General features: G+C 47.2%; 1 protein-coding gene and 1 pseudogene across 1 annotated transcript in view; one reads left to right on the top strand and one right to left on the bottom strand.

Annotated features, from left to right (window-relative positions):
- The window catches only part of MAST1 (microtubule associated serine/threonine kinase 1), a 34,633-nt gene extending 11,987 nt beyond the window's left edge, over positions 1–22,646 (bottom strand). The window contains exons 1-12 of the mRNA XM_036241674.1: positions 22,513–22,646; positions 20,794–20,882; positions 20,267–20,342; positions 18,276–18,354; positions 15,332–15,492; positions 15,143–15,218; positions 14,768–14,977; positions 12,027–12,128; positions 11,815–11,947; positions 11,668–11,735; positions 460–545; positions 162–370 (exon numbers count right to left, since the gene is read on the bottom strand). Of these exons, the coding sequence (XP_036097567.1) occupies positions 162–370; positions 460–545; positions 11,668–11,735; positions 11,815–11,947; positions 12,027–12,128; positions 14,768–14,977; positions 15,143–15,218; positions 15,332–15,492; positions 18,276–18,354; positions 20,267–20,342; positions 20,794–20,882; positions 22,513–22,595 (1,372 nt within the window). The 5' untranslated portion in view covers positions 22,596–22,646. The remainder of the gene's footprint in view (positions 1–161; positions 371–459; positions 546–11,667; positions 11,736–11,814; positions 11,948–12,026; positions 12,129–14,767; positions 14,978–15,142; positions 15,219–15,331; positions 15,493–18,275; positions 18,355–20,266; positions 20,343–20,793; positions 20,883–22,512) is intronic.
- Positions 1,965–7,455, top strand: LOC118616425 (annotated as a pseudogene).
- Positions 22,647–24,062: the final 1,416 nt, after the last annotated feature.

Raw genomic sequence — 24,062 nt, 5'->3', positions numbered from 1 at the left:
TAGATGGCTGGACAGAAATAAACAGATGGAATGAATGATCAATGACTGGATTGATAAATAGGTGGATAATCAATATAGTGACTGGGGCTCAGGCAGGCCACCCAGCAGCCCTGACCAGCGTGCATCTCCCATTTTCCCTACAGTCCTGCAGGCAGCCACACCTTCCACGTACTCCATGACCATGCAGAGGTGGCGCCGGGTCTCAAAGGAGCAGAACATGCTGACCACAAAGGGGTTCTCAGCGAAGGTGAGGATGTCGCGTTCCACAAAAGCTTGCTGGATCTGGTTGCGTAGGATCAAGTTCTGCTTGTTGATCTTTTTCATTGCGAAGCGCTGCCTCGTGTCCCGGTGCCGCACCAGGTAGACAGCGCTGCAGGGGGAGAGAGCGAGGACCGGCCATCACCTCTGGGACACCCGGCCTCCGCTACTCTCTCCCCGCCAGAGCCCCGGGTGGCTCACCCGTAAGCACCATTGCTTATGAGCTTGATGGTCTCAAAGTCATTCTCTCCAGGCGGTTTCTTAGCCTTGGTGGTGCTACTGTGGCCCTACAGGGGAAAGATGGAGACCACCAGCATCATCATAAGATTGAGAATCTTGTCATTCCATTTTACCCATGGGGAAACTGAAGCACAAAGGGGGTGCATCCTTCATCCAAATGCTACAGCGAGGGAGTAACAAAATCAAGACTTGAACCCAAGATTGTCTGACTCTGAAGCCATATTTGCAACTTCTTTCCATTAGGAAAGAAGCCTACAAAACAATCACCCTTGCCCTGGCTGGTTTTGCTCAGTGGTTAGAGCGTTGGCCCGCAGACCAAAGAGTTGCGGGTTCGATTCCAGTCAAGGGCATGTATCTTGGTCACAGTCCAGTCCCCGGCACTGGTTGGGGTCGCACGGGACGCAACCAGTCAATGTGTCTCTCTCACATGGACGTTTCTCTCTCTCTCTATCTCTCCCTTCCAATCTGTCTGAAAATAAGTGAAAAAATATCCTCGGGTGAGGATTTTAATCATCATTATCATCATCCTGATATATAAAGAACTCCTAGAAATCAATAACAAAAGCCTAACAAATGAAGAGAAAAAATAGGCAAGATCTGTGAACTAGAATTAGAGCTCTTAACCATATGAAAAAATGCTCAATCTTACATATAATGACAGAAGGGCAAATCAAAACTACCCAAGATAACAATTTTCACCTAGCAGATTGGCAAAAAAAAAAAAATCCAAAAGACACACTCTGTGGGTAAAGCTGTGGAGAAACAGTTATTTTTATTTATTTATCTATCTAATCCTCACCCAAGGACATTTTTGCATTTATCTTTAGATAGAGCAGGAGGGAGAGAGGGAAGAAGAAAGAAAGAGAAACATCGATGTGAGAGAGACACATCGACTGGTTGCCACCCACACGACCCCAACCAGGGCCAGGGACAAACTGCAACCGAGGTACGTGCCCTTAGTGGGAACCAAACCCAGAACTCTCCAGTCCGCAGGCAGAAGCTCTAACCACTGAACCAAACCAGCCAGGGCAGAAACAGTTACTTTTATACCTTACTTTGGGACTATAAATTGGTACAACTCCCATGGGAGGTACCTTGGTGTATACAGAATTACAAATGTACATTCCCTTTGATCCAGCAATTTCACTTTTATTAATCTTAATCTCAGGATTTTTTTTCATTAATTTTTAGAGAGTGTAGAAGGGAGGGAGAGAGGGGGAGATAGAGGAAGAGAAAAAGAGAGAGAGAGAAACATCAATGTGAGAGAGAGACATCGATTGGTTGCCTCTCGCACTTGGCCCAACTGGGGCCTGGGATCGAATTTAAAGCCCAGGTATGTGCCCATGACCGGGAATTGAACTCGCCACCCTTCCATGCTCAGGCCAATGATCTAACCACTGAGCCATACCAGCCAGGGCCAGCAATTTCACTTTTGAAATAATTCTACAGAGTCACTTCCGGTCAAGATGGCAGGTAGGTAAACGCGGTATCGCGTCCTCCCACAACCACATCAAAGTTACAACTAAACTACAGAACAACCATCATTCAGAACCGCCTGAAATCCAGCTGAATGGAAGTCCTACAACTACGGAATTAAAGCAGCAGCCACATCCAGTCTGGTAGGAGGGGCGGCGGCACGAGGGGCGGCGGAGGCTGAGGCTTGACGGGCTGGTCCCACACCCACGTGTGGCGGATACAAATCAGGAGGATACCTCGGCTGTGAAGGTCCTCCCTGAGGACTGAGGGGTCCCCATCCCACACCAGGTGCCCCGCTCAGGGTTCCAGTGCCAGGAAGAGAATCCCCATAACTTCTGGCTGAAAAAACCAGCAAGAACTGAGGCTCAGGGAGGCTGAGGCAGCTGGAGCCCCAGGCAGCTCCTCTTAAAGGGCCCGCGCACTTATTGGACTCATTCCCTCTAAGTTTGAAGAGGAGGCAGCTCGAGGGGCGCCAGAGACATATAGGGAAGAACTGAGCTGTTTGGCATTGGAGTGAGGGCTGGAGAGGGGGCTTTCTCTGGGACAGGCCTGCTGTCAGAGGTCTTTGTTCCTTTGGTGAGCCCTGCCCTGGGGTGGCAGACAGCCGCCATATCTGGGACTCCAGAAACCTGGCTCATACTGGTTGCCCTGCCCTGGTGACTCCCTGAGGCCCCGCCCCGCCCCACCCAACTTTCAGGCCCACCCAAGCTGTTGCCAGTTGCTTAACCATAGGATTGGCCTGTCTTGGATCCTGCTTCAGGATTTCCTGAATTCTTTCAAACAAGCAGCATCTGGTTTCAGATAGCCCCATACCTCTAGTTAAGTAATACACAGAAACAAACACAGGGAGGCAGCCAAAATGAGGATACAAAGAAACAGGTCCCAAATGAAAGAACAGAACAAAACCCCAGGAAAAGAACGAAGTGAAATGGAGATAAGCAACCTAACAGATGCTGAGTTCAAAATACTGCTTATAAGGATGCTCAATGAACTTAGTGAGGGCCTCAAGAGCATCAAAAAGGACCAGTCAGAAATGATGGATGCACAGTCAGAAATGAAGGAGGCATTAACTGAAATAAAGAATAATTTACACAGATTCAATAGTAGAGTATGTAAATCCAAGAAGCAAACCATTGATTTGGAATATAAGGAAGCAAAAAACACCCAATCAGAATAGCAAAGAGCAAAAAGAATCCAAAAAAATGAGGAGAGTGTTAGGAGCCTCTGGGACAACTTCAAGCATGACAACATTCGCATCTTGGGGGTGCCAGAAGGAGAAGAGAGAGAACAAGAAATTGAAAACCTATTTGAAACAATAATCGCAGAAAACTTCCCTAACTTGGTGAAGGAAATAGACATACAAGTCCAGGAAGCACAGAGAGTCCCAAACAAGATGAACCCCAAGAGGCCCACACCAACACATATCATCATCAAAATGCAAAAGGTTCAAGACAAAGAGAGAATCTTAAAAGCAGCAAGAGAAAAGCAGTTAGTTACCTACAAGGGAGTTCCCATCAGGCTGTCAGCTGATTTCTCAAAAGAAACTTTGCAGGCCAGAAGGAAGCGGCAAGAAATATTCAGAGTGATGAAAAGCAAGAACCTACAACCAAGATTACTCTATCCTGCAAAGCTGTCATTTAGAATCGATGGCCATATACTTTCCCAGACAAGAAAAAGTTAAAGGAGTTCATCACCATCAAACCGTTATTATATGAAATGATGATGGGTCTTTAGAAGAAAAAGATAAAATATATGAACAAACCAATTGGCAATGAATACATATCTATCGACAATGGAATCTACAAACAAAATGAACAGGCAGAGCAGAAACATTCTCATAGATACAGAGAACGGTTTGTTGGTTGCCAGATGGGAGGGGGGTTGGGGGAATGGGTGAAAAAGGTGAAGGGATTAAGAAGCACAAATTCATTGCTAGACTGACAGATCTCAAAGGGAAAAGGGTTGGAGGGGGTGGGAAGAAATAAACCAAAGAACATATGCATAACCAATGGACACAGACAATAGTGTGGGAAAAGGCAGGAGGGGGGCAGAAGTGGGGAGGAGGGGGTCAATGAGAGAAAAATGAACATCTGTAATACATTCAACAATAAAGATTTAAAAAAAAGAAAAAAAAAGAAATAATTCAATAGATAGGCTTGCGTGTGTGAAAATGACATATGCACTATCTTGCTCATCGCAAATACTAGAAACAATTGGCATGCTCATTTATAGATTTGTTAAATAAACACATAATGAATATCTTTATAAAAGAATATTGTGCTCCTCTTAAAAAGAATGGGAAATCTATCAGTATATCGATTCAAAAAGTTCTCCCAAGTATTTTGAGTGTGTGAGAGGGAAGCAAGTAATAATATGTAATGTATGATTTTGTGTTATCAAAGTGGCAAAATAGAACTATATAATGATATTTGGGGGGGTGCTCAGCAGCACATATACTAATATTTGGGAGACATAGGACAGTAAAAAACAAGGTGGATCTAAGATTTTACTGTATATCTTTTTTGGAAATTATTCTGATTTGTCTTAGGAACAAAGAGATTGTTAACCTAAAAATTACACAGAAAGATCTATTCTATAAGATTTAAAAAGTACTGGACTTCCGGTCAAGATGGCGGCGTAGGTAAACGCGGTATCACGTCCTCCCACAACCACATCAAAGTTACAACTAAACTACAGAACAACCATCATTCAAAACCGCCTGAAATCAAGCTGAATGGAAGTCCTACAACTACGGAATTTAAAAAAAGCAGCTACATCCAGACTGGTAGAAGGGGCGGCGGGGAGACGGGCTGGTCCCACACCCAAGTGTGGCGGATAAAAATCAGGAGGCTCCCGCGGCTGGGAAGGTCCGTCCTGAGGACTGAGGAGTCCCCGTCCCACACCAGGTGCCCTGCTCAGGGTTCCAGTGCCAGGAAGAGATGTCCCCATAACTTCTGGCTGGAAAAACCAGCGGAAACTGAGGCTCAGGGAAGCTGACCTGGCTGGAGCCCCAGGCAGCTCCCTAAAGGGCCGGTGCACGGACTTATCGGACTCTCTCCCTCTAAGCTTGGAGGGGAGGCAGCTCGAGGGGCGCCAGAGACATACAGGGAAGAACTGAGCTGTTTGGCACTGGAGCGAGGGCTGGAGAGGGGGCTTTCTCCAGGACAAACGTGCTGTAAGAGGCCTTTGTTCCTTTGGTGAGCCCTTCCCTGGGGCGGCAGACAGAAGCCATATCTGGGACTCCAGCAGCCTGGCTCACACTGGTAGCCCCGCCCTGCTGACTCCCTGAGGCCCCGCCCCGCCCCACACAACTTTCAAGCCCCCCCAAGCTGTTGCCACTTGCTTAACCATAGGATTGGCCTGTCCTGGATCCTGCTTCAGGTTTTTCCTAAATTCTTTCAAACGAGCAGCATCTGGTCTCAGCTAGCCCCATACCTCTCATTAAGTAATACACAGAAACAAACATAGGGAGGCAGCCAAAATGAGGATACAAAGAAACAGGTCCCAAATGAAAGAACAGAACAAAACCCCAATAAAAGAACTAAGCGAAAGGGAGATAAGCAACCTAACAGATACTGAGTTCAAAATACTGCTTATAAGGATGCTCAATGAACTTAGCAAGGGCCTCAAGAGCATAAATAAGGACCAGTTAGAAATCATGGATACACAGTTAGAATTGAAGGAGGCATTAACTGAAATAAAGAATAATTTACACAGCTTCAATAATAGATTATATAAATCCAAGGAGCAAACCATCGATTTGGAAAATAAGGAAGCAAAAAATCCCCAATCAGAACAGCAAAAAGAAAAAAGAATCTAAAAAAATGAGGATAGTGTAAGGAGCCTCTGGGACAACTTCAAGCGTGCCAACATTCGCATCTTGGGGGTGCCGGAAGGAGAAGAGAGAGAACAAGAAATCGAAAACCTGTTTGAAACAATAATGGCAGAAAACTTTCCTAACTTGGTGAAGGAAACAGACATACAAGTCCAGGAAGCACAGAGAGTCCCAAACAAGATGAACCCCAAGAGGCCCACACCAACACATATCATCATCAAAATGCAAAAGGTTCAAGACAAAGAGAGAATCTTAAGAGCAGCAAGAGAAAGGCAGCTAGTTACCTACAAGGGAGTTCCCATCAGGCTCTCAACTGATTTCTCAAAAGAAACTTTGCAGGCCAGAAGGGAGTGGCAAGAAATATTCAGAGTGATGAAAACCAAGAACCTACAACCAAGATTACTCTATCCTGAAAAGCTGTCATTTAGAATCGATGGACATATAAAAACTTTCCCAGATAAGAAAAAGTTAAAGGAGTTCATCACTACCAAACCGTTATTATATGAAATGATGAAGGGTCTTTTTGAAGAAAAAGATAAAATGTATGAACAAACAAAATGGCAATGAATACATATCTATCAACAATGGAATCTACAAACAAAATGAACAGGAAGAACAGAAACATTCTCATAGATACAGAGAACATTTTGTTGGTTGCTAGATGGGAGGGGGGTTGGGGGAATGGGTGAAAAAGGTGAAGGGATTAAGAAGCACGAATTCATTGCTAGACTGACAAACCTCAAATGGAAAGGGGTTGGGGGGGGTGGGAAGAAATAAACCAAAGAACTTATATGCATAACCAATGGACACAGACAATAGTGTGGGAAAAGGTGGGAGGGGGGCGGGAGTGGGGAGGAGGGGGCCAATGGGGGAAAAATGTGGAACATCTATAATACATTTTACATCCAACAATAAAGATTTGAAAAATAAAAAATTAAAAAAAATAAATAAAAATAAAAAGTACTGAGCCCTGGCAGTTGTGGCTCAGTTGATTGAGCACCTTCCCATGCACTGAAAGGCCATGGGTTCGATTCCCAGTCAGGGCACATGCCCAGGTTGTGGGTTTGATCCCCAGTTGGGGTACATGTGGGAGGCAACTAATCTCTCTCTCTCTCTCTCTCTCTCTCTCTCTCTCTCCCTCTCTCTCCCTCTCTCTCTCTCTCTCTCTCTCTTTCTCTCTCCCCCCTCTCCCTTCCTCTCTCTCTCTCAAATCAATAAAAACATTAAAAATGTTTTGAACTGATATGCTCCTAAGAATGCAGCCTAAACCTTCCTTGGGGCAGTCTCACAGGCAGCAGCTGTAAATAGTCAAACACAGGGCTGCAAATTTAGTGGCTTCATGCAGAAATTGGTTGGAGCATGGGCTTCTGATGCCTATAACCTGCAGGGATTAAAGTCTGTGGTTTCCACAGAAGCACCACCTATCATATTTGCCACACCAAGTTCCAATTTTACTGTATATGATTATGCTGTGGAAAACAAAGTTCCAAAACTGCAGAAATTTTTCCAGAAATCTGATAGTGTGCCCATACACTGAATCGAGGCCTGCTTGGCCAAATGTTCTACTGGACCACCATGGCATAAGAGTGAGAGTGACCATCTACTGCCTAATCATCCTTTACACAGCCCAGAAACAAATGAGTTAAGCTGCATAAACTGTTCCTGTAAACAATTTTTTTATTACTTGAATGGCCTACTTAACATTTTGCAAGAAAAATAATATGACTATCTATCTATCTATCTTGTTTTTTTATCCTCACCTGAGGACATTTTTCCGGGTTTTTTTTCCGGTTTTGTTTTTTTTGTTCAGAAGAGTGGGAGGGAAGGGGGGGGGGAGAGAGAGAGAGAGAGAAACATTGACGTGAAAGGGACACATCAAGAGATTGCCACCTGCGCAACCCAACCAGGGCCAGGGACAAACTGCAACCAAGGTACGTACCCTTAGCGGGAACCAAACTCGGGTCTCTCAGGACGCAGGCCAACGCTCTAACCGCTGAGCCAAACCGGCCAGGGCTATCTATCATCTATTTTTTTTTAATGAAATGAACATAGTCTATCATACTTCATTGGATAGTTAAAACTATTGTTCAGTGGTTAGAGTGTCCTCCTGAGGACCAGAGAGTCCAGGGTTCAGTTCCCACTAAGGGTACGTACCTTGCAGTTTGCAGTTTGTCCCTGGCCCTGGTTGGGGTTGTGTGGGTGGCAACCACTCAATGTGTCTCTCTGACATCTATGTTTCTCTCTCTCCTTCCCACTCTATCTGAAGATAAATGCAAAAATGTCCTCGGGTGAGGATAAAAAACAAAACAAAACTATTGTTCAGCCCCAGCAGGTTTTGCTCAGTAGTTAGAGCATCAGCCCATGGACCAATGAGTTGCAGGTTCAATTCTGGTCAAGAGCACTTATCTCGGTTGTGGTTGGTCTTCGACCCTGTTTGGGGTCATGTGGGAGGCAACCAGTTGATGTGTCCTTCTCATGTCGATGTTTCTTTCTCCCTCCCTCCCTCCCTCCCTCCTTCCCTTTCTCCCACTCTACCTGAGGATAAATGGAAAAATATCCTCAGGTAAGGAATTTTTTAAAAAACTGTTGTTCAAAGAAATGCTGCTGTTTTTCAAGTTAGGGCTCTTGAGTTCCCTGGAGGTTCTGAATAAAGGTTACATGTAGGCTTACTAACAGTAGTTTGTGCTGAGGTCCTTGGAGATTTATGGTGACATTTTTAAGCATGCATGCAGAAACATTTCTGGGTTTGGATGTGACTGAGGAAGAAAGACAAAAGCCAAGGCTAAGTGCATGAAACACTTAGGGATTTGAACTTGTAGTTACTTTGAGGATGTTTCCCATCTTGCAGTAAAATGTTAATAGAAATTTGGCAACATGCCTCTATTTATTGGACAGTTTGTTTCAAAGGGTTATTTGCCTCATTTCAGATCTTTAGTGAACTTTTAAGTGTAATTATTATGTATTTATTCCGAGAACAGAACACCTATTTAGTGTTGCCTTTTAGATCAATATCTTTTTATTGATGCAGCTGTGATACAAAGTCTCCTTTAGCTTTTAAAAATGTTATAACTTTTGCCCCCAAGTGTGGCTCAGTGGTTGAGCATTGACCCATGCACCAAAAGGTCGCTGGTTGATTCCTGGTCAGGGCACATGCCCAGGTTGTGGGCCCAATCCCCAGTGGGGGGCATGCAGGAGGCGGCCAATCAATGTTCTCTCTAATTAACGTTTCTATCTCTCTCTCTCTCTCTCCCTTCCTCTCTCTCTAAAATCAATAATGGAAAACAAAACAAAAAAGAAAGAAAGTTGCTTAAAAAAAATGTTTGACACAAAAACCTGATAGAATTACAGGGAGAAATTGCTCAAAACAAGGATTTAACACATATCTCAGAAACTATGAGATCAATCAGGCAAAAAAAAAGAATAGGGAAATGGAAGATTTGAGTCACTCAATTAAGAAATTTGATTAAATGGAATTACGTAGAATCCTAAAAACAATAATTAAAGATAAATACCTTTTTAGAGTTTTAGACTTTTGAGTGATGTCACCACATTACCTATTCAAAAAATTAAACAAATGGCATGCATAGTGAGTCTTCTAAATTTATATATATATATATATATATATATATATATATATGTGTGTGTGTGTGTGTGTGTGAATTCATAGATACAATTTGAAACAAAAGTTAGAAACTCAGATCCCTTCAAGGGCCAGGTAGGCCAGGAGGGGGCCATGGGTGACTGGGAATATGTACCCCATATCATAGGGCAGCCTCCACTCAGTGCCAGCTGGTTCCACCATAGTGTTGTCAAAACTTCTGATTTTTTTCAAAAGAAGGCCCAATCTAAGATTTGAGGCAAAAATTTTCCAATTTCTATATTTTGCTTCAAATTAAAAACAAAATTTTTTTTTTCCTTTATTGATTTGAGAGCGAGAGGAAGGGAGAGGGAGAGAGAGATAGAAACATCGATGAGAGAGAACATTGACTGGCCGCCTCCTGCATGCCCCCTACTGAGGATTTGGCCCACAACTGGGCATGTGTCCTGACCAGGAATCGAACTGGCAACATCTTGGTGCATGGGTCAATGCTCAACCACTGAGCCACATCAGCTGGACTGCTTTAGATTTTTTAAAACACTAGATAGTTTAGAGGAAACACACTCATGACCATTATAGCAGGTAGTTTCTACTAAACACATGGAACATCTTCCAAAGTGTGGCTGGCTGGGCAGTGGGATTATGGCCAATTTTACTGTGCTGAGCTCTTAACACAGAGAGACCCTCAACTCACTCAAAACCCCATGCATGGATGCTCAGTAAACTAGACATAGAATTACCATATCACTCAGCAATCCCACTTGTAGGTACATACCCAGAAGAATTGAAATAGTTGTTCAAACAAATACTTTTACACAAATGTTCATGGCAGCACTATTTACACAATACCCAAGAGATAGAAACAGCCCTGGCCAGTTTTGCTCAGTGGTTAGAGCGTTAGCCCACAGACCCAAGAGTCACAGGTTCGATTCCTGGTCAAGGGCATGTACCTCGGTTGCAGGTTCGATCCCTGGTCCCTGTCAGGGTGGTGCAAGAGGCAACCAATCAATGTGCCTCTCACATCAATGTTTCTTTCTTTCTCTCTGCCTTCCTCCCTCCCACTCTATCTAAAAAGATCAATGGGAAAAAATATCCTAGGGTGAGGATTAAAAAAAAAAGATGGAAACAACCCAAGTGTCCACCAGTGGACAATGGATAAACAAAAATGGTATATCCATGCAATGAAATATTATCCCATCATAAAAAGGAATGAAGCACTGATTCATGCTACAACATGGATAAACCTTGAAAACACTTTGCCAGACACAAAAGGCTACAGAGTGAATTATTCCATGTATATGAAATGTTCAGAACAAGCAAATCCATAGAGACAGAAAGCAGGTCAGTGATGGCCAGGGGCCAATGGGGATGGGGGATGGGGGGTAGGGAATAACTGTCTAATATGTATAGTTTCCTTTTGGCATGATAAAAATGTTTCAGGACTAGAGGCGATGGCTGCATAAGATTGCAAATGTACTAAATACACTGAATTGTTCATTTTAATTAATTAATTAATTAATTAAATTATTTATTTATTTTTTATCCTCACCCAAGGACATTTTTTTGTTTTCTGTTTAGATAGAGTGGGAAGGAGAGAGAGGAAGAGAGAGAAAAACATCAACATGAAAGGGACATATCGAGTGGCTGCCACCCGCACGAACCAACCAGGACTGGGGACAAACTGCAACCAAGGTACATGCCCTTAGCTGGAACCAAACCCAGGTCTCTCTGGACCATAGGCTGATGCTCTAATTGCTGAGCCAAACCGACCAGGGCTGAATTGTTCATTTTAAAATACATTTTGTTATGTGTACTTTACCTTAAAAATTAAAAGGTTCAGCCCTGGCCAGTTTGGCTCAGCGGTTAGAGTGTTGGCCCACAGACTAAAGAGTCGCGGGTTCGATTCCAGTCAAGGGCACCTACATCGGTTGCAGTTTGGTCCCTGGCCTTGGTCGAGGTTGCTCAGGAGGCAACCAATCGATGTGTCTTTCTCGCATCAATGTTTCTCTCTTTATCTCTCTCTCCCACTCTGAAAATAAATGGAAAAATATCCTTGGGCGAGGATAAAAAAAAAATTTTTTTTTTTAAGAAAAAGATCCATGGAGGAAGAGCTATTATTAACCCATTTGACAGATGGGGAAACTGAAGCTCAGAACAGGGAACAAGAGATATACCCAGCCTTAGGGTAGAAAGCCAGAAAGTGAGCCCCTGCCTATCGGGCAAGAACCAGAGTGCTGACTACTGGGCCACCTGGCCTTACCTCAGACAAGTCGTCCTGCTCCGGCGTATTGGAGCCGCCACTGTCCTGCTCCTCCAGATGCACCACATCTAGGAAGGGACTGAGAGTGAGCAGAGGCCAGGATCCCAGTGAGGTCACCTCCAGCCCCCTGTGTCTATCAGCTGTCACCTGGAAAAGGGTCCCGGGTGAGACCCAGCTGGCGGATGATATAACGAGGGATGTCTGTCTTGACAAGGTGACCCTCCTTGGCGTGGCCCTCAGCTGCCTCTAGCAAGTGGTAGAATTCCTCCGGGTTGAATTCCTGAGGCAGGGCAAGGGTGGGCTTGTGGTGGGCTCTGACGGGCCCCCACCAGCCCCCCACCCCCTCCCAGCCCCCTCACCAGGCACTCCAGCAGCCTCGCAGGGCGAGAGATGATAATGAGCAGTTTCTTCACCAGCTGGGTGACGAAGGCCACCTCCAAGCTCTCAGAACGTTCATAGGCCTGGGAAAGGGGAGCACAAAATGTGGTTGGCCTGGGGGTGGGATTATGGCAAATTTTGCTGGTGCCCTGCCTCAGCCAGACCCCTCTCCCAACCCTACTGGCTACACACTGCTGCTGTTGTCCCATTTTAGAAGGGAGAAAACTGAGACCCAGGCCACGGGGTAAAAATAATGATCACTATTATTATAGCAGACACTGTCCTAAAGCCTTCAGTCATTCAATTCAGGTTCAAAACAGCCCTATAATCTGAGCTGAGTTAGAATCCCTCTGACAGGCTCTCCTCTCAGATCCCTGAGTGGCTCCCTATTTCTTCTTCAGGTTGCCTCTTCCAAGAGGTGATAATTGAGCAGCACTAGGAACACAGCAGTGAACAAACCAGAGAAATATTCCTGCCTTCCTGGGGCTGATATCCTAGTATGGGCGATGGACAGGACATGAAAACAAACAAATCAAAGAAGTCAATGATTTCAGCTGATGTTTAAGGCTATGAAGCAAATAGAATAGGGCAACCAGATGGAGTTAATCTCCTCACCCCAATATAAAATTGCACTCTACCTCCTGGCAGCACCCTCAATCACCATCACCCTACTCCTTTTTTCTATCACATGAATACCCTTCGAACATGTCATATATAAAAATTATCTATCATGCCCATCAGGGTGAGGCAGAGCCACTCACCTTGGCACCAAAAACCTCACTCTTCAAGATCACTAACACTTTAATGCAATATTTGCAAACTCAAAAAGAATGCAAAAACCCATAATAAGCAAAAGAGCAAAATTTAAATAAGGACAGGATCCAGCAAATGCTGTACATGGGCATGTTGGAGCTTGAAGCAAAAGGAAAAGTAAGTGGCATTCTATGTGTACTTTGTAAATCATTAATGGTTTTAATAAAAATATTATTACTGATAAGTTTGTTTCCACTAAAACCAAGAAAGTAAAAGTATAGTAAATTCTGGTTTAATAACAAATAAAATATTTAACCTAAAATAATGTTGTTTTAATATACCTACTTTTCAACTTTTTCAGTAATTACTTTAATGTTTTTTTTGGGTGGGGGGGCAGATTAATCACTTGCCTCATCCTAGTCCCAGCCCTGGTGCCTATTGTCTTCTGTTTCTTCCTGCTAGAATGTCAGCTCCTCTAAGGCAGGAACTCTCCAGCTTCTAGGACAGTGCTGGCCACAAAATAGGTGGTTAATAAACACTTGTGGCATTTAAGAATGAGTGAATCCCCTTTTTATAGCAGAAGGCACAGAGATGTTAAGTGACTTGGCAAGGGTTGCACAGTAAACAAGTGATGAGCTGGTATGAATTTATGCTGTTTGAAGTCTGTGCTCTCAACTTATAGGGACCTAGTGAAAGAATCCAAATTCAAATCAGATTTGATGCCAAAGTATGTAATCATAGCAACATGCTGTCTTTCAGGGCAGAGGGCCAGGAGCCCAGAGCCCTATATTCTGGTCCTTCTGTCCTTATCCAACCTCATCTCCTCAAGACAGTACAGTCACTTGGCTTCTGTGCTCCTGGTATTTCCAGACTGCCTCCTCACCTCAGGGCCTTTGCATATGCTGTTCACCTTGCTCAACACATTCCCCCCAGCTTTTTTCATAGCTGTCACCTCCTCAATATTCTTCTCCCAATATATATTTTTTAAAAATATGTTTTTATTTATTTTTTTAGAGAGAGAGGAAAGGAGAGAGAGAAACATGCATCGACTGCCTCCCGCACACCCCCTACTGGGGATCAAGCCCACAACCTGGGCCTATGGCCTGACCAGGAATCAAGCTGGAACCTCTCAATCCACAGGATAATGCTCAATCCACTGAGTACACTGGCTGGCTCTTCTCCCAATTTCAATGGCATCTCCTCCAGGGAGACCTCCTGGACCTTACAAGGGAAGCCCTAATACTCCATCTGGTCACCCTGTTCTATTTGCTTCATATCCTTAAGCATCAGCTGAAATCATTGACTCTCTTGATTTGATTGCTTTCATGTTCCTGTCCATCTCTCATACTAGGATATCAGTCCCATGAAAACAGGAATATTTCTCTGGTTTGTTCACTACTGTGTTCCAGTGCCCTAGCACACAGTGCCCAGCACACACTCAGTGTTCAGTAAATGCTATATATTATCATTGTTTACTTTCATTTATTCATCCATTCATTTAATCAACATGTATTAACCACCAACTGTGCGGTGGACACTGTGCTGGGCGCTCAGGATACAACAGTAAATAAACAGGCAATCTCACCACCCACACGTGGGACTGATATTGGAGTAGATGAGACGAGAAATAAGATAAGAAAAAACACTATGATGAAACGCTCTAAGTGCTAAGGTAAAACTTAAAGAGAGAGTGGGTGGTGAGTGTGAGCAGAGCTTGACATTTTAAATTGAGGGGTCTAAAAGGCCAACCTGAGAAGGTGACATTTGGGTAAAGACCTGAAGGAGGTTAAATACCTGCCTTCCCCATCAGGACCATGTCCTTTTCTCCCACCCCTGAATCCTCAGCTCCCCATCAGCGCCTGGAACATGGTAGGAGCCCCCTGAGTAAGTGGGAAGGCGAAGGAAAGCATTGGCCTGATTTTGGGGTGCAGAGTCCTCTGGGATGGAGCTGGCCTCCCCATGCACTCACATCCTGCAGCAGCTTCTCTAAATTCTCCTGCAGTTCATAGAAGTAGACGGTGGTGATGAGGCCATCGTGGGATTTGGTCAGGCAGTCTCGCGCCAGCTCGATGATCTGATGGTGGATGAAGCTGAGCACGCCGTCGGCCAGCGGCAGCACACTGTCAGGTTCATAGGCGCGGGTGAAGTCGCGCAGCTTCTCCTCCATCTGCGCTGTGGCCTGTGGGAGGGGTGGAGGCAGAGCGTAGGGTGGGCAGCAGGGTGGGGTAAGGGGGTGGCCATGGCACAGGGCTTAGCTCAGAGGATGTGGTCTTCAGGAGCCTGCGCTGCACACGCCGGCCACCAGGGCCCAGCCTCCCCGAAGCTGCCCCTGGCCCCGCCTCACCTTCGGGAACCTTTCCTTGTAGACATGGTTCATCATCACGATCTCGTTGTCATAAGAGGAGGGGGAGCGCCCCGGGCTGCAAGGAGAGAAACCCATCCTGTCCTGTCCCCTGCTTATTCGAAGGGACTGATGTCTCGCAGTGCACAAGCCCCCAGACCACCAGCTTGGAGTTGGAGGATGCCAGCCCACCTGAGGCTCCTTGAGCGGGGCCGCACTGCCGGGGAGCGGCGGCCGCCATCCTCATCAGTGATGCTCTCGGTGCTGCCAAAGTGTTTGGAGAGGAAGTGGAGCTCGTCCACGGTGGGCTGGTAGGGCAGCTGGTGCAGGCGCTCCTGGGAGGAGCAGGAAGACTGGGGGGAGGGGCAGAAACGGGATCAGAACTACTGTGGTTCTCCCACAGCTAGGGACCCTGGGCTCACATTCCTGGGGCAGATGGACCACACTGGCAAGGCTAGTTTTAGGACCTGATTATGACCCTGGGGTCCTAGGGCCTAGGCTGGGACTCCTGGCAACAGAGGGATGGGGACAGACAAGAATAATAGTGACACAGACATGGATGTGACTAGAGGAAGCCTGTTAAAACCTAAATCAAGTCACATCCCTTCTCTGTTCAGAACCCTCCAAGGCTCCCACCTTACTTAGGATGAACACCAAAATCCTCCCCACAGCCCACAAAGTTCTGCATGAACATCTCTGTCATCACCTCTGCCCACTCTCTCCTCATTTGCTCTACTCCAGCCACAGAGCTATGGCTTTCTTGATAGACCTTGAACAAGGCAGGCACACTCCTGCCTCAGGGCCTTTGCACTGACTGTTCCCTCTGCCTGGAGCATATCTACTCCTCCTCCCTCACATTTTTGCTTAAATGTCACCTCTCATGGAGGCCTCCTCTGAACACACACCTATCACTTCCTATCTTTGCCCTATCTTGTTTCTTCTTGCTGTATTTTTCTCCTGACTTATTAATCAGGAGATAAATACTTATTATATCTTTATTATTTATTTGTTATTACTGGCTGCTCAAGAGCAGGGATTGGCTCTGCTTGGTCCTTTGTCAGGGCCTGGCATGTAGTCGGGGCAAACACAGACCCACAGACATCAGTGGAGATAAACAAGGACATCTACTTGATTCTGTAGGCAGAATGTTCTTTTTATTTTATTTTTAAATATGTTTTTATTGATTTTTTTGAGAGAGGGGAAAGGAGAGAGAGATAGAAACATCAATGTAAGAGAGAAACATCGATCAGTTGCCTCCTGCATACCCCCCACTGGGGATCGGGCCAAAACCTGGGCATGTGCCCTGACCTGGGAATTGAACTGGGACTTCTCAGTCCATGGAACAATGCTCAATCTACTGAGCCACACAGGCCGGGCTACTAAAATAATTTTTTTTTAAATCCTCACCCAAGGATATTTTTCCATTTATTTTCAGAGAGAGTGTGGGGGGGGAGGGTGGGAGGGAGAGAGAGAGAGAAACATTGACATGAGAGAGACACATCAACTAGTTGCCTCCCACACGACCCTGACCAGGGCTGGGGATGAACTGCAACACAGGTACGTTGCCCTTGACTGGAATTGAACCCACAACTCATTGGTCCGTGAGCCAGCGCTCCAACCTCTGAGCCAAACCAGCTAGGGCCTAAAATAATTTTTAACTGCATATAATCTATGACCTACAAAAGCATAATTTCAAATAGTTCAGACTGAAATTTTTTTTTTCTATTTTTTTGTTCCGATAGAGTGGGAGGGAGAGAGAGAGAAAGAAAGAGAGAGAGAGAAACATCGACTTGAAAGGTACACATCGAGTGGATGCCTCCCGCACAACCCAACCAGGGCCAGGGACAAACTGCAACTGAGGTACGTGCCCTTAGCGGGAACCAAACCCAGGTCTCTCTGGACTGCAGGTCGATGCTCTAACCACTGAGAAAAATCAGCCAGGACCAGGCTGAAATTTTAATACAACTTAATATAAGCATTGAAAAGCCTTTCTGTGACTTCTCCTGCATTTAGAATAAAATGCACCTCCCTACCCTGGCCGACAGGCCCCAGCATAATCAGGGTCTTGGCTTGCCTCACCTCAACTCCCCTACTTCCTACCCAAAGTCCAGGTAAACAAGGTTATTTTCAACTTTCCCAATGTGGCAAGTTCTCTATTGTTCACTATTCTTTTTTTTTTTTTTTTATCCTCACCCGAGGACATTTTTCCATTTTTTGTTCAGGTAGAGTGGGAGGGAGAGAGAGAAACAGAGAGAGAGAGAGAAACATCGATGTGAAAGGAACACATCGAGTGGCTGCCACCCGCACAACCGACCAGGGCCGGGGACAAACTGCAACCGAGGTATGCGCCCTTAGCGGAACCGAACCCGGGTCTCCCAGGACCGCAGGCCGAGGCTCTAACCGCTGAGAAAAACCGGCCAGGGCTATTGTTCACTATTCTTTGAACACCCTTCCCTTTCTTTCACCTGCCAAACTCCTGCTGATCCTTTGTCTTGGCGTCAATGACAACTCTTCTAGGAAACTTACTTGACTCTCCCCCAGCTAAATCAGTTGCCTCCTCTCTGCTATCACCTCCCCTTATACCACTCCCATCATAGCTCCAATCCTCCATGTTATAATCAGTTGCGTCCTTACTAGTCTATCTCTCCCCATGAGGGCTTTGTGAATCTGTGGACCCTGCTCAGCTTGTAGAGCCCACACACCACATGACAGTCACATGATAAATGTCTGCTGAACCTCATACCAATGGAGGGTTGAGCAAACCAGAGACACAGGTAGAAAAGGAGCAGATGGACAGAGATTCTTTGGGTATTGTAGTGCGTGAACAAAGGATCTCTGGGTAAAGGGCGGGGACGGGCTCTGGCTAGCTGCAGACACTTGGCAAGTGGCTTAATGTCACTATCTGTAAAATAAGTCAATGAGGAACAGGATCCCCAAGAAAATATGTTGAGGTGGAGAACAGGGCTGGGGGTAGGGGAGTGGGACCTGCAACTCACTAACAGATGGACAGGTGATACTCTTGAAGGACAAGGAAAACCCAAAACACTCATTAAGAGCAGCCCAGCTGCTGGCCTGGGTATGGGCCTTTGGGTTGGAGGGTCCCCTGCCCACCCATCTGCCTACCTACAATACTCACCGAGACAGTGGAGCTGGGTGTGTTGGTGCCATAGCCAGATGAAGGGAGTGAAGCCAGAGACCAACGGCGTCCGTCCGCCCTGGAATCCAGCCAAGTGCTCAGAGGCTACCAGGTCCCACCAATCCCCTCTACTTCTCAGTTTGTGGGAGAAGCCACCAGCCATAGCCAGAGCAAGGGTTGGGGGAGTTTATCTGTGCTCTGAGATTTCTGAAGGCCCTCTGAGTCAAGGAGGTAAAGAGGAAGTCTTCTAGTCAAGCACCAGTCTCCTCTACTCCTTCCCATAATCCTCCTCTCCTGCCATAGTCAGGCCACACTAGCCCCTAGCATGGACCCGGAGGAGGATCAGAAAAGCTCACCCAAAGAAGTTACCCCAGAGGACTCCAAAAGTCAACCCCAGAGGACCCCCCAATGAGAAAATCCCTTGGGTCTTCTCAGATACAAACACACACACCCTGACACAGGCTCTCACATCAGTACACTCACATTCACAGACAGTCACTCTCCTGGCCACACCCACTAGTGTCAGTGTGACTAGTGTGGTCAAGTTCATGGACTGATAGTCAAACACATTCACACAAGACCCATATATGGACCCAAATATCACATACTTTCCCACCCTAACACAATTGCACTTTCAGAAACAGACATTCAATCACATATAAGCAGATACTTATAAAGACCCAGTACTTACACTCTAATACACACACGGCCACACACTCCCTCTCACACACTCTATCTACACTTTCACATTCACACATATGTTCAAGAAATCCTCACACACTAAGTCACACATTCAAACTCTCACACAGCCACACACTCACAATCCCACATAGATTACACACTCACATGGAGACATACTAAGGAGGTATATACTCCCTGACATATTCACATACATTTACAGCCCTACAGGTACACACTTTCACACTCACATGCTGATGCATATCCCCCATGAACATATATGTAGGCACAGGCTGCTTCACATATTCACAATCTCACAAACTTACACTCCCACACAGTGGCACACAAATTGCAGTCACATGGACACACTCCTACACACTGGACTCCTCCCTCATTCCTCCCTCCAGGCACTGCCCTCCGCTCAGCCAGTCCGCCTCCCAGCATGACCATAGCAGGCCCAATCTTGGAGCCATTTTCTGGTTCCCTAATGCTCTCAGCTGAATTCCACGGAAAAGAGGGGCCTTCCTTCACTCTCCCCAGGGAGCTGCCCTCTGTTGTCACAGTTCCCTGTGACTCTCAAACCACACCCTTCACCAGTCTTTGCAGTGATCCCAATTCTCTGGCCTGCCACCCCAACTCAACTCTGAGGACAGAGAGGGTGCCACTGCCCCTGTGCTCACCTCCCAGAACACAGCATGTGTTCAGACAACACTTTTAGAAGGAGTAAAATTCAAAGAAAAAGAGACCCGCCCAAACACTCTGGTGACTCCCAGAAGTTTCTCTCCAAAACATTCAAGGAAACTCTGCCTCCGCCAATTTCGCCAAAGGCCCCAGAAAATGCATTTAGACACACTCCAGAAACACGCATGCACCCCCTCCCTAGTGGGAAACCTGAGATTTCACCTCTTGGGACCCTCAAGAAATAGCCCTAGGCGCCCTCCCCCACATAGGGGGTCAAGAAGTTCCTCGAAGGGCACTTCGCAGTCTGCGCTTGCGCACTTCATCTCCATTCCTCTGTCCTGTTGCTATGGAAACCCCTGGCCAGAAGCGCCAGACCGGAGGCAGACACAGCACTTTTGCTGCTTCGAGAAGGAAGCCCAGCTCCTTCCCCAGATTCGGGATAGGTGGTTGGCCCCACCACCTTATAAGCCCCGCCCCTAAGGCTGGGCCCCGGTTCCACTGGGACATTGGGGCACTTTGCGGATCCCACAGGTCCTGGCTCAGATCCAATTAGGAAGGGAACAGATGGAAGCCCAGACGGTGGGTGGGGAGTGTCGGACCGGGGTTCTGGGGCCCTGCGGACAGGGACTCACCTTCGGGAAGAGGCAAAAGAGAAGTGGGCGGGGGTGTTGGGGGAGAAGTTGCGGGGACTATCCAGGGGACTGCTACCTGTGGCAGAAAGAGGGGGATCTTTAGGCCTGGGCAGGGTGGCAACCCCATTAGACTTCTTGATCCCTAAAACAGGTTGCAAGCAATAACTGTTCCCTCTTTAGTCCCAAAGTGAGTGGGCCACACCCCCTTTGCTGTGGCCCCGCCTTTAGAAAAATGTTTTGGTTACCCAGTTAGCCCAGCCCCTTCAGGAGGATTCTGCAATCCTCTGACATAGTCACACCCCTCAGGTAAGGATCCTTCTTTCTGCCCCATCCTTTTACCAATCTAACTCCGCCCACCAACAACTACCCTTTGTGGATTGACCACGCCCATGCAGCAAAGGCCACGCCCTTGTCCAATCTGGGCTCTCCTCTGTCCAGACTGGGCTCACCCCTCCTGCTGTATGGACCCACCCCTCTCCTGTGCCCATGCCTCCTCTAGTTTGGTCTACACCCACCACCTATCTCACCCAAGTGTCCAGGCAGTGGGGAGTGGGGTCGCGGCAGCGTGGGCGAAGTACTGGTCAGGATGAGGCTTTTCCGGTTACTGGTGCGGCAGCTGCAGGGAAGGGGAGGCAAAGGGGCCGGGCCACGGCCCAGAGAGTTTGTGAGCCCAACCACCCGCCCTCCTGTTCTGGGAAGTGCCCCCAGAAAACTACTCAGAGGAGGCAGTAAAGGAGGATGCAGGACTGTGAATGGGAGAGGATGCAGGTGTGACGTGACGCATATGTGAAAGACTTTTGGTGTGAACCATGTGTGACCATATGGGGCATAGTTTCAGTCATGAAGTGATAGTCATGTTGTCTATGTGACACTACTGTCTGTGTGTTTAGGTCTGTGCATGACATTTGCTGTGAGTATCCACATGTGGCACTCAGTGTGAGTTCAGCACTGGGCACATCCTAGTGTGACATGTGTGACAATCCTTGTGTTTACCTTGTGTGACACAACCTGTACCTTTGTGTATCATGTGACACAATGTGTAATGCCACTGGTACATGACTGGATGTGCTGCTGTATGCTGTAACATCTGCATGAGGTATGATTTCTGTTCCACATGTGTCTATGTCTTTATGCGTAGCAAAGTCTGTATGAGATACTGTCCTTGTGTCTGCATGTGACATTCACCATGAGTGTCCATGAGTGGCATCTACTGTGTATTGGTTTAACACCATATCTGAGCATGCCACCATATGTGACAATCCCTGTATAAGTCTTGTATGTGATAATGTGTGATACTGTGTGTCTCATTCTCTGCAAGAGTCCCTGTGTCTATTTATTCTTGCATCTGTGTGACACAGCATGGGACATGCTTAGGTGATACTGTGTGTTGTAACATTGAATGTATGGATGTCATTGCCACACATGTATGTGGGCATCTTGGGTGGCATAATTGTGTATGTATCACCATACAGGTAACAGCTTATTGGATGTAGACAAGTGTACAAAATAGTGTACCTGTGGGTTTGTTAGTGTGTGAGGCTGGGGGTGCCCCTGTATTTCTGTGCAGGTCTCTGACATATGCCACTGTATGACTGGGTATTCGTGGTGCCTCCCGGGTGTATCTGGGCCACTGGGGCTGTTGTGTGTGTATGTGTGTGTGACATCATGTCCTACGTGACTGTGTGTGTCACTATTTTCCGTATGAGGCTGTGTTGCGGGGGAGTTTGTGCTATGATAAAAGTACCCCCCTTCTTTCTACCCTTCAGGATCCAAGCTTCCAAGGAGGGAGCCCCCAACCCTTCAACTACACCCCCCCACACACACACACACAAGCCGCTGCCGCCGCAGTGACTGAGCATATTAGTGCAGCCAGAGCACGCGGCATGGGGGTGGGGGGAAGGCCAGGCTTTGGCTATTGTTCTGAAGATGCCAAGTCCCCACCATCCCCTTTTCCCTTACCCTCTCTGAGCTGCCAGAGTCCACAGCGCCAGCAGACAAAGGCACTGCATCCCCCGACCCGGAGCAGCCCCTTCTCCCAAGACGGTTCTTTCCAGCATGCCCCCCAATCTCGACCCCACACTGCCCCCCAATTCAGCCCCATCCCTGGAAGAAAGGCGCAACGAGGACACCTCTGGCACAGCTGGACTGGGTGCAGCATCCGGGGCCCCGCCCTGCGGTAGAGTCCGGGGGGCGGCTTGGATGGGGGAGGGCTGGGTCAGGGTCTGAGGGAGGGATCGGGGGTCTACCTCTTGGTGCGGCGGAACATACTGCCGCCAGGGAAGGAGGGCATCGAGAAATTGGAAAGCGCGGTCCAGAGAGAGTCAGACATGACCCGGCGGTGGCGACATGGTGGCAGGTGCGGCAGCAGCGGCAGCGCGGGAGAGCGAGTGCGCGGGGTGGAGGCTGGAGCCGCAGCAGGCAGAGGAGGGCGGGGGAGGGGAGGGCCGCGCTGCTGACGTCTGCCAGGAGGGGGCGCTGCTGGACACCAGCACGCCAGGCCCCGCCGGAGCGCGCCGAGTACCCCAACCCCGGCCAGAGAAGGGGCGTCCAGCCCAGCGCATCTCTCCCCAAGGCTCACCTGCTGCTTTTCCGGGGCAGGGGCAAATCCTTCTGGAAGGCAAAGGAGCAAAAGGATAGAAGTCAGCACGGGCCAGCAGCCGCAGCCCGCTAGTCTTCTCAGTCCCCTGCAGGAGCAGAAGTTGGATGGCACATGCCCCTCATCAATATCATCACCTGCAACCTTGGCCATGTGCTGAGAACTGGGGGTGGTAGAGGGGTGTACCAGGTTGATTCCTCGCCCCGGACCCTGACCCGCAGAAACCAGCAGGTCCCATAGGGGGGACTCCTGAGTTGACATCTCAATGTATGTATGTGCAAATGAAATAGTCCTTATTTAAAAAATATTTCTTGAGCACCTACTGTATGTATGCCAGGCGTTGTGCTAGGCACTGGGTACACAGTAGTGAATGAGACACACAAAAATCCCTGCCCTCTTGGGACTAGCATTTAGAGGAGGGAAGCAGACAATCAACAAGATCAATATGAAGGCAGGAATGAACTTGGCATGCTCAAGCATGAAAGGAATGAATGAATGAATGAATGAATGAATGAATGAAATGACTCCTCCGCACTCCAAGGGTTCTACCCCACTTCCAGCCAGATCCATAGCGTTGGAGGTAGTTAGGGTGACTCAAAACTGAGATTTGAATTGGGAACCAGGTGGTAGCTAGGTGGTCTTTTTTATAATGGCAATGATAATAATTGGTAGCCATTAATTTTATATGTACACATCAGAGGATGGTCACGTTCTGTTTGCTAAGCACACAGCAAGTCACTACAGGGACCAGAAATTACACAGGTCTGAACCCTATTCCAAGAGCAATGGGGAGAGAGGATGCCACCCTCCAGCCAGTTCTGAATCCACAGGCTGATGTAAATAAAGGGGACTGGGTAGGGCTGCAAGATTTGGTTGAGGTTTCAAATGCCCTTTTGTTGGGGATTCCAATCAGAAAGAAATTAATCCTCTTTGGGATCTCTGAAAGCAGTAAGCCCTGGGTTCAAATCCCAACTTTGCTTCTTATATTCTTGGCAAATGACCTTCCAATAGTTGTGCCACATAGCACTCAATATTAGGTCATAGGAACAGAAGTTATTATGGGTGGACACGCTGTGTGACAGAAGATGGGCCAGGGGGACCTTGCACTACCATGTACAGAGGACAGACGTATGGTCAGAGTCAAAGGGCACACTGTCAACAGTGGCAGTCCTGCCTCTCTGGAGCCACTGGGTGACCGGA

This window comes from Molossus molossus, unplaced genomic scaffold (assembly GCF_014108415.1).
Source record: "Molossus molossus isolate mMolMol1 unplaced genomic scaffold, mMolMol1.p scaffold_m16_p_4, whole genome shotgun sequence".
In the NCBI taxonomy this organism is placed as follows: domain Eukaryota; kingdom Metazoa; phylum Chordata; class Mammalia; order Chiroptera; family Molossidae; genus Molossus; species Molossus molossus.
Note: the sequence above shows the minus strand (reverse complement) of the source record. Positions and strands in the feature narration are given on the sequence as shown.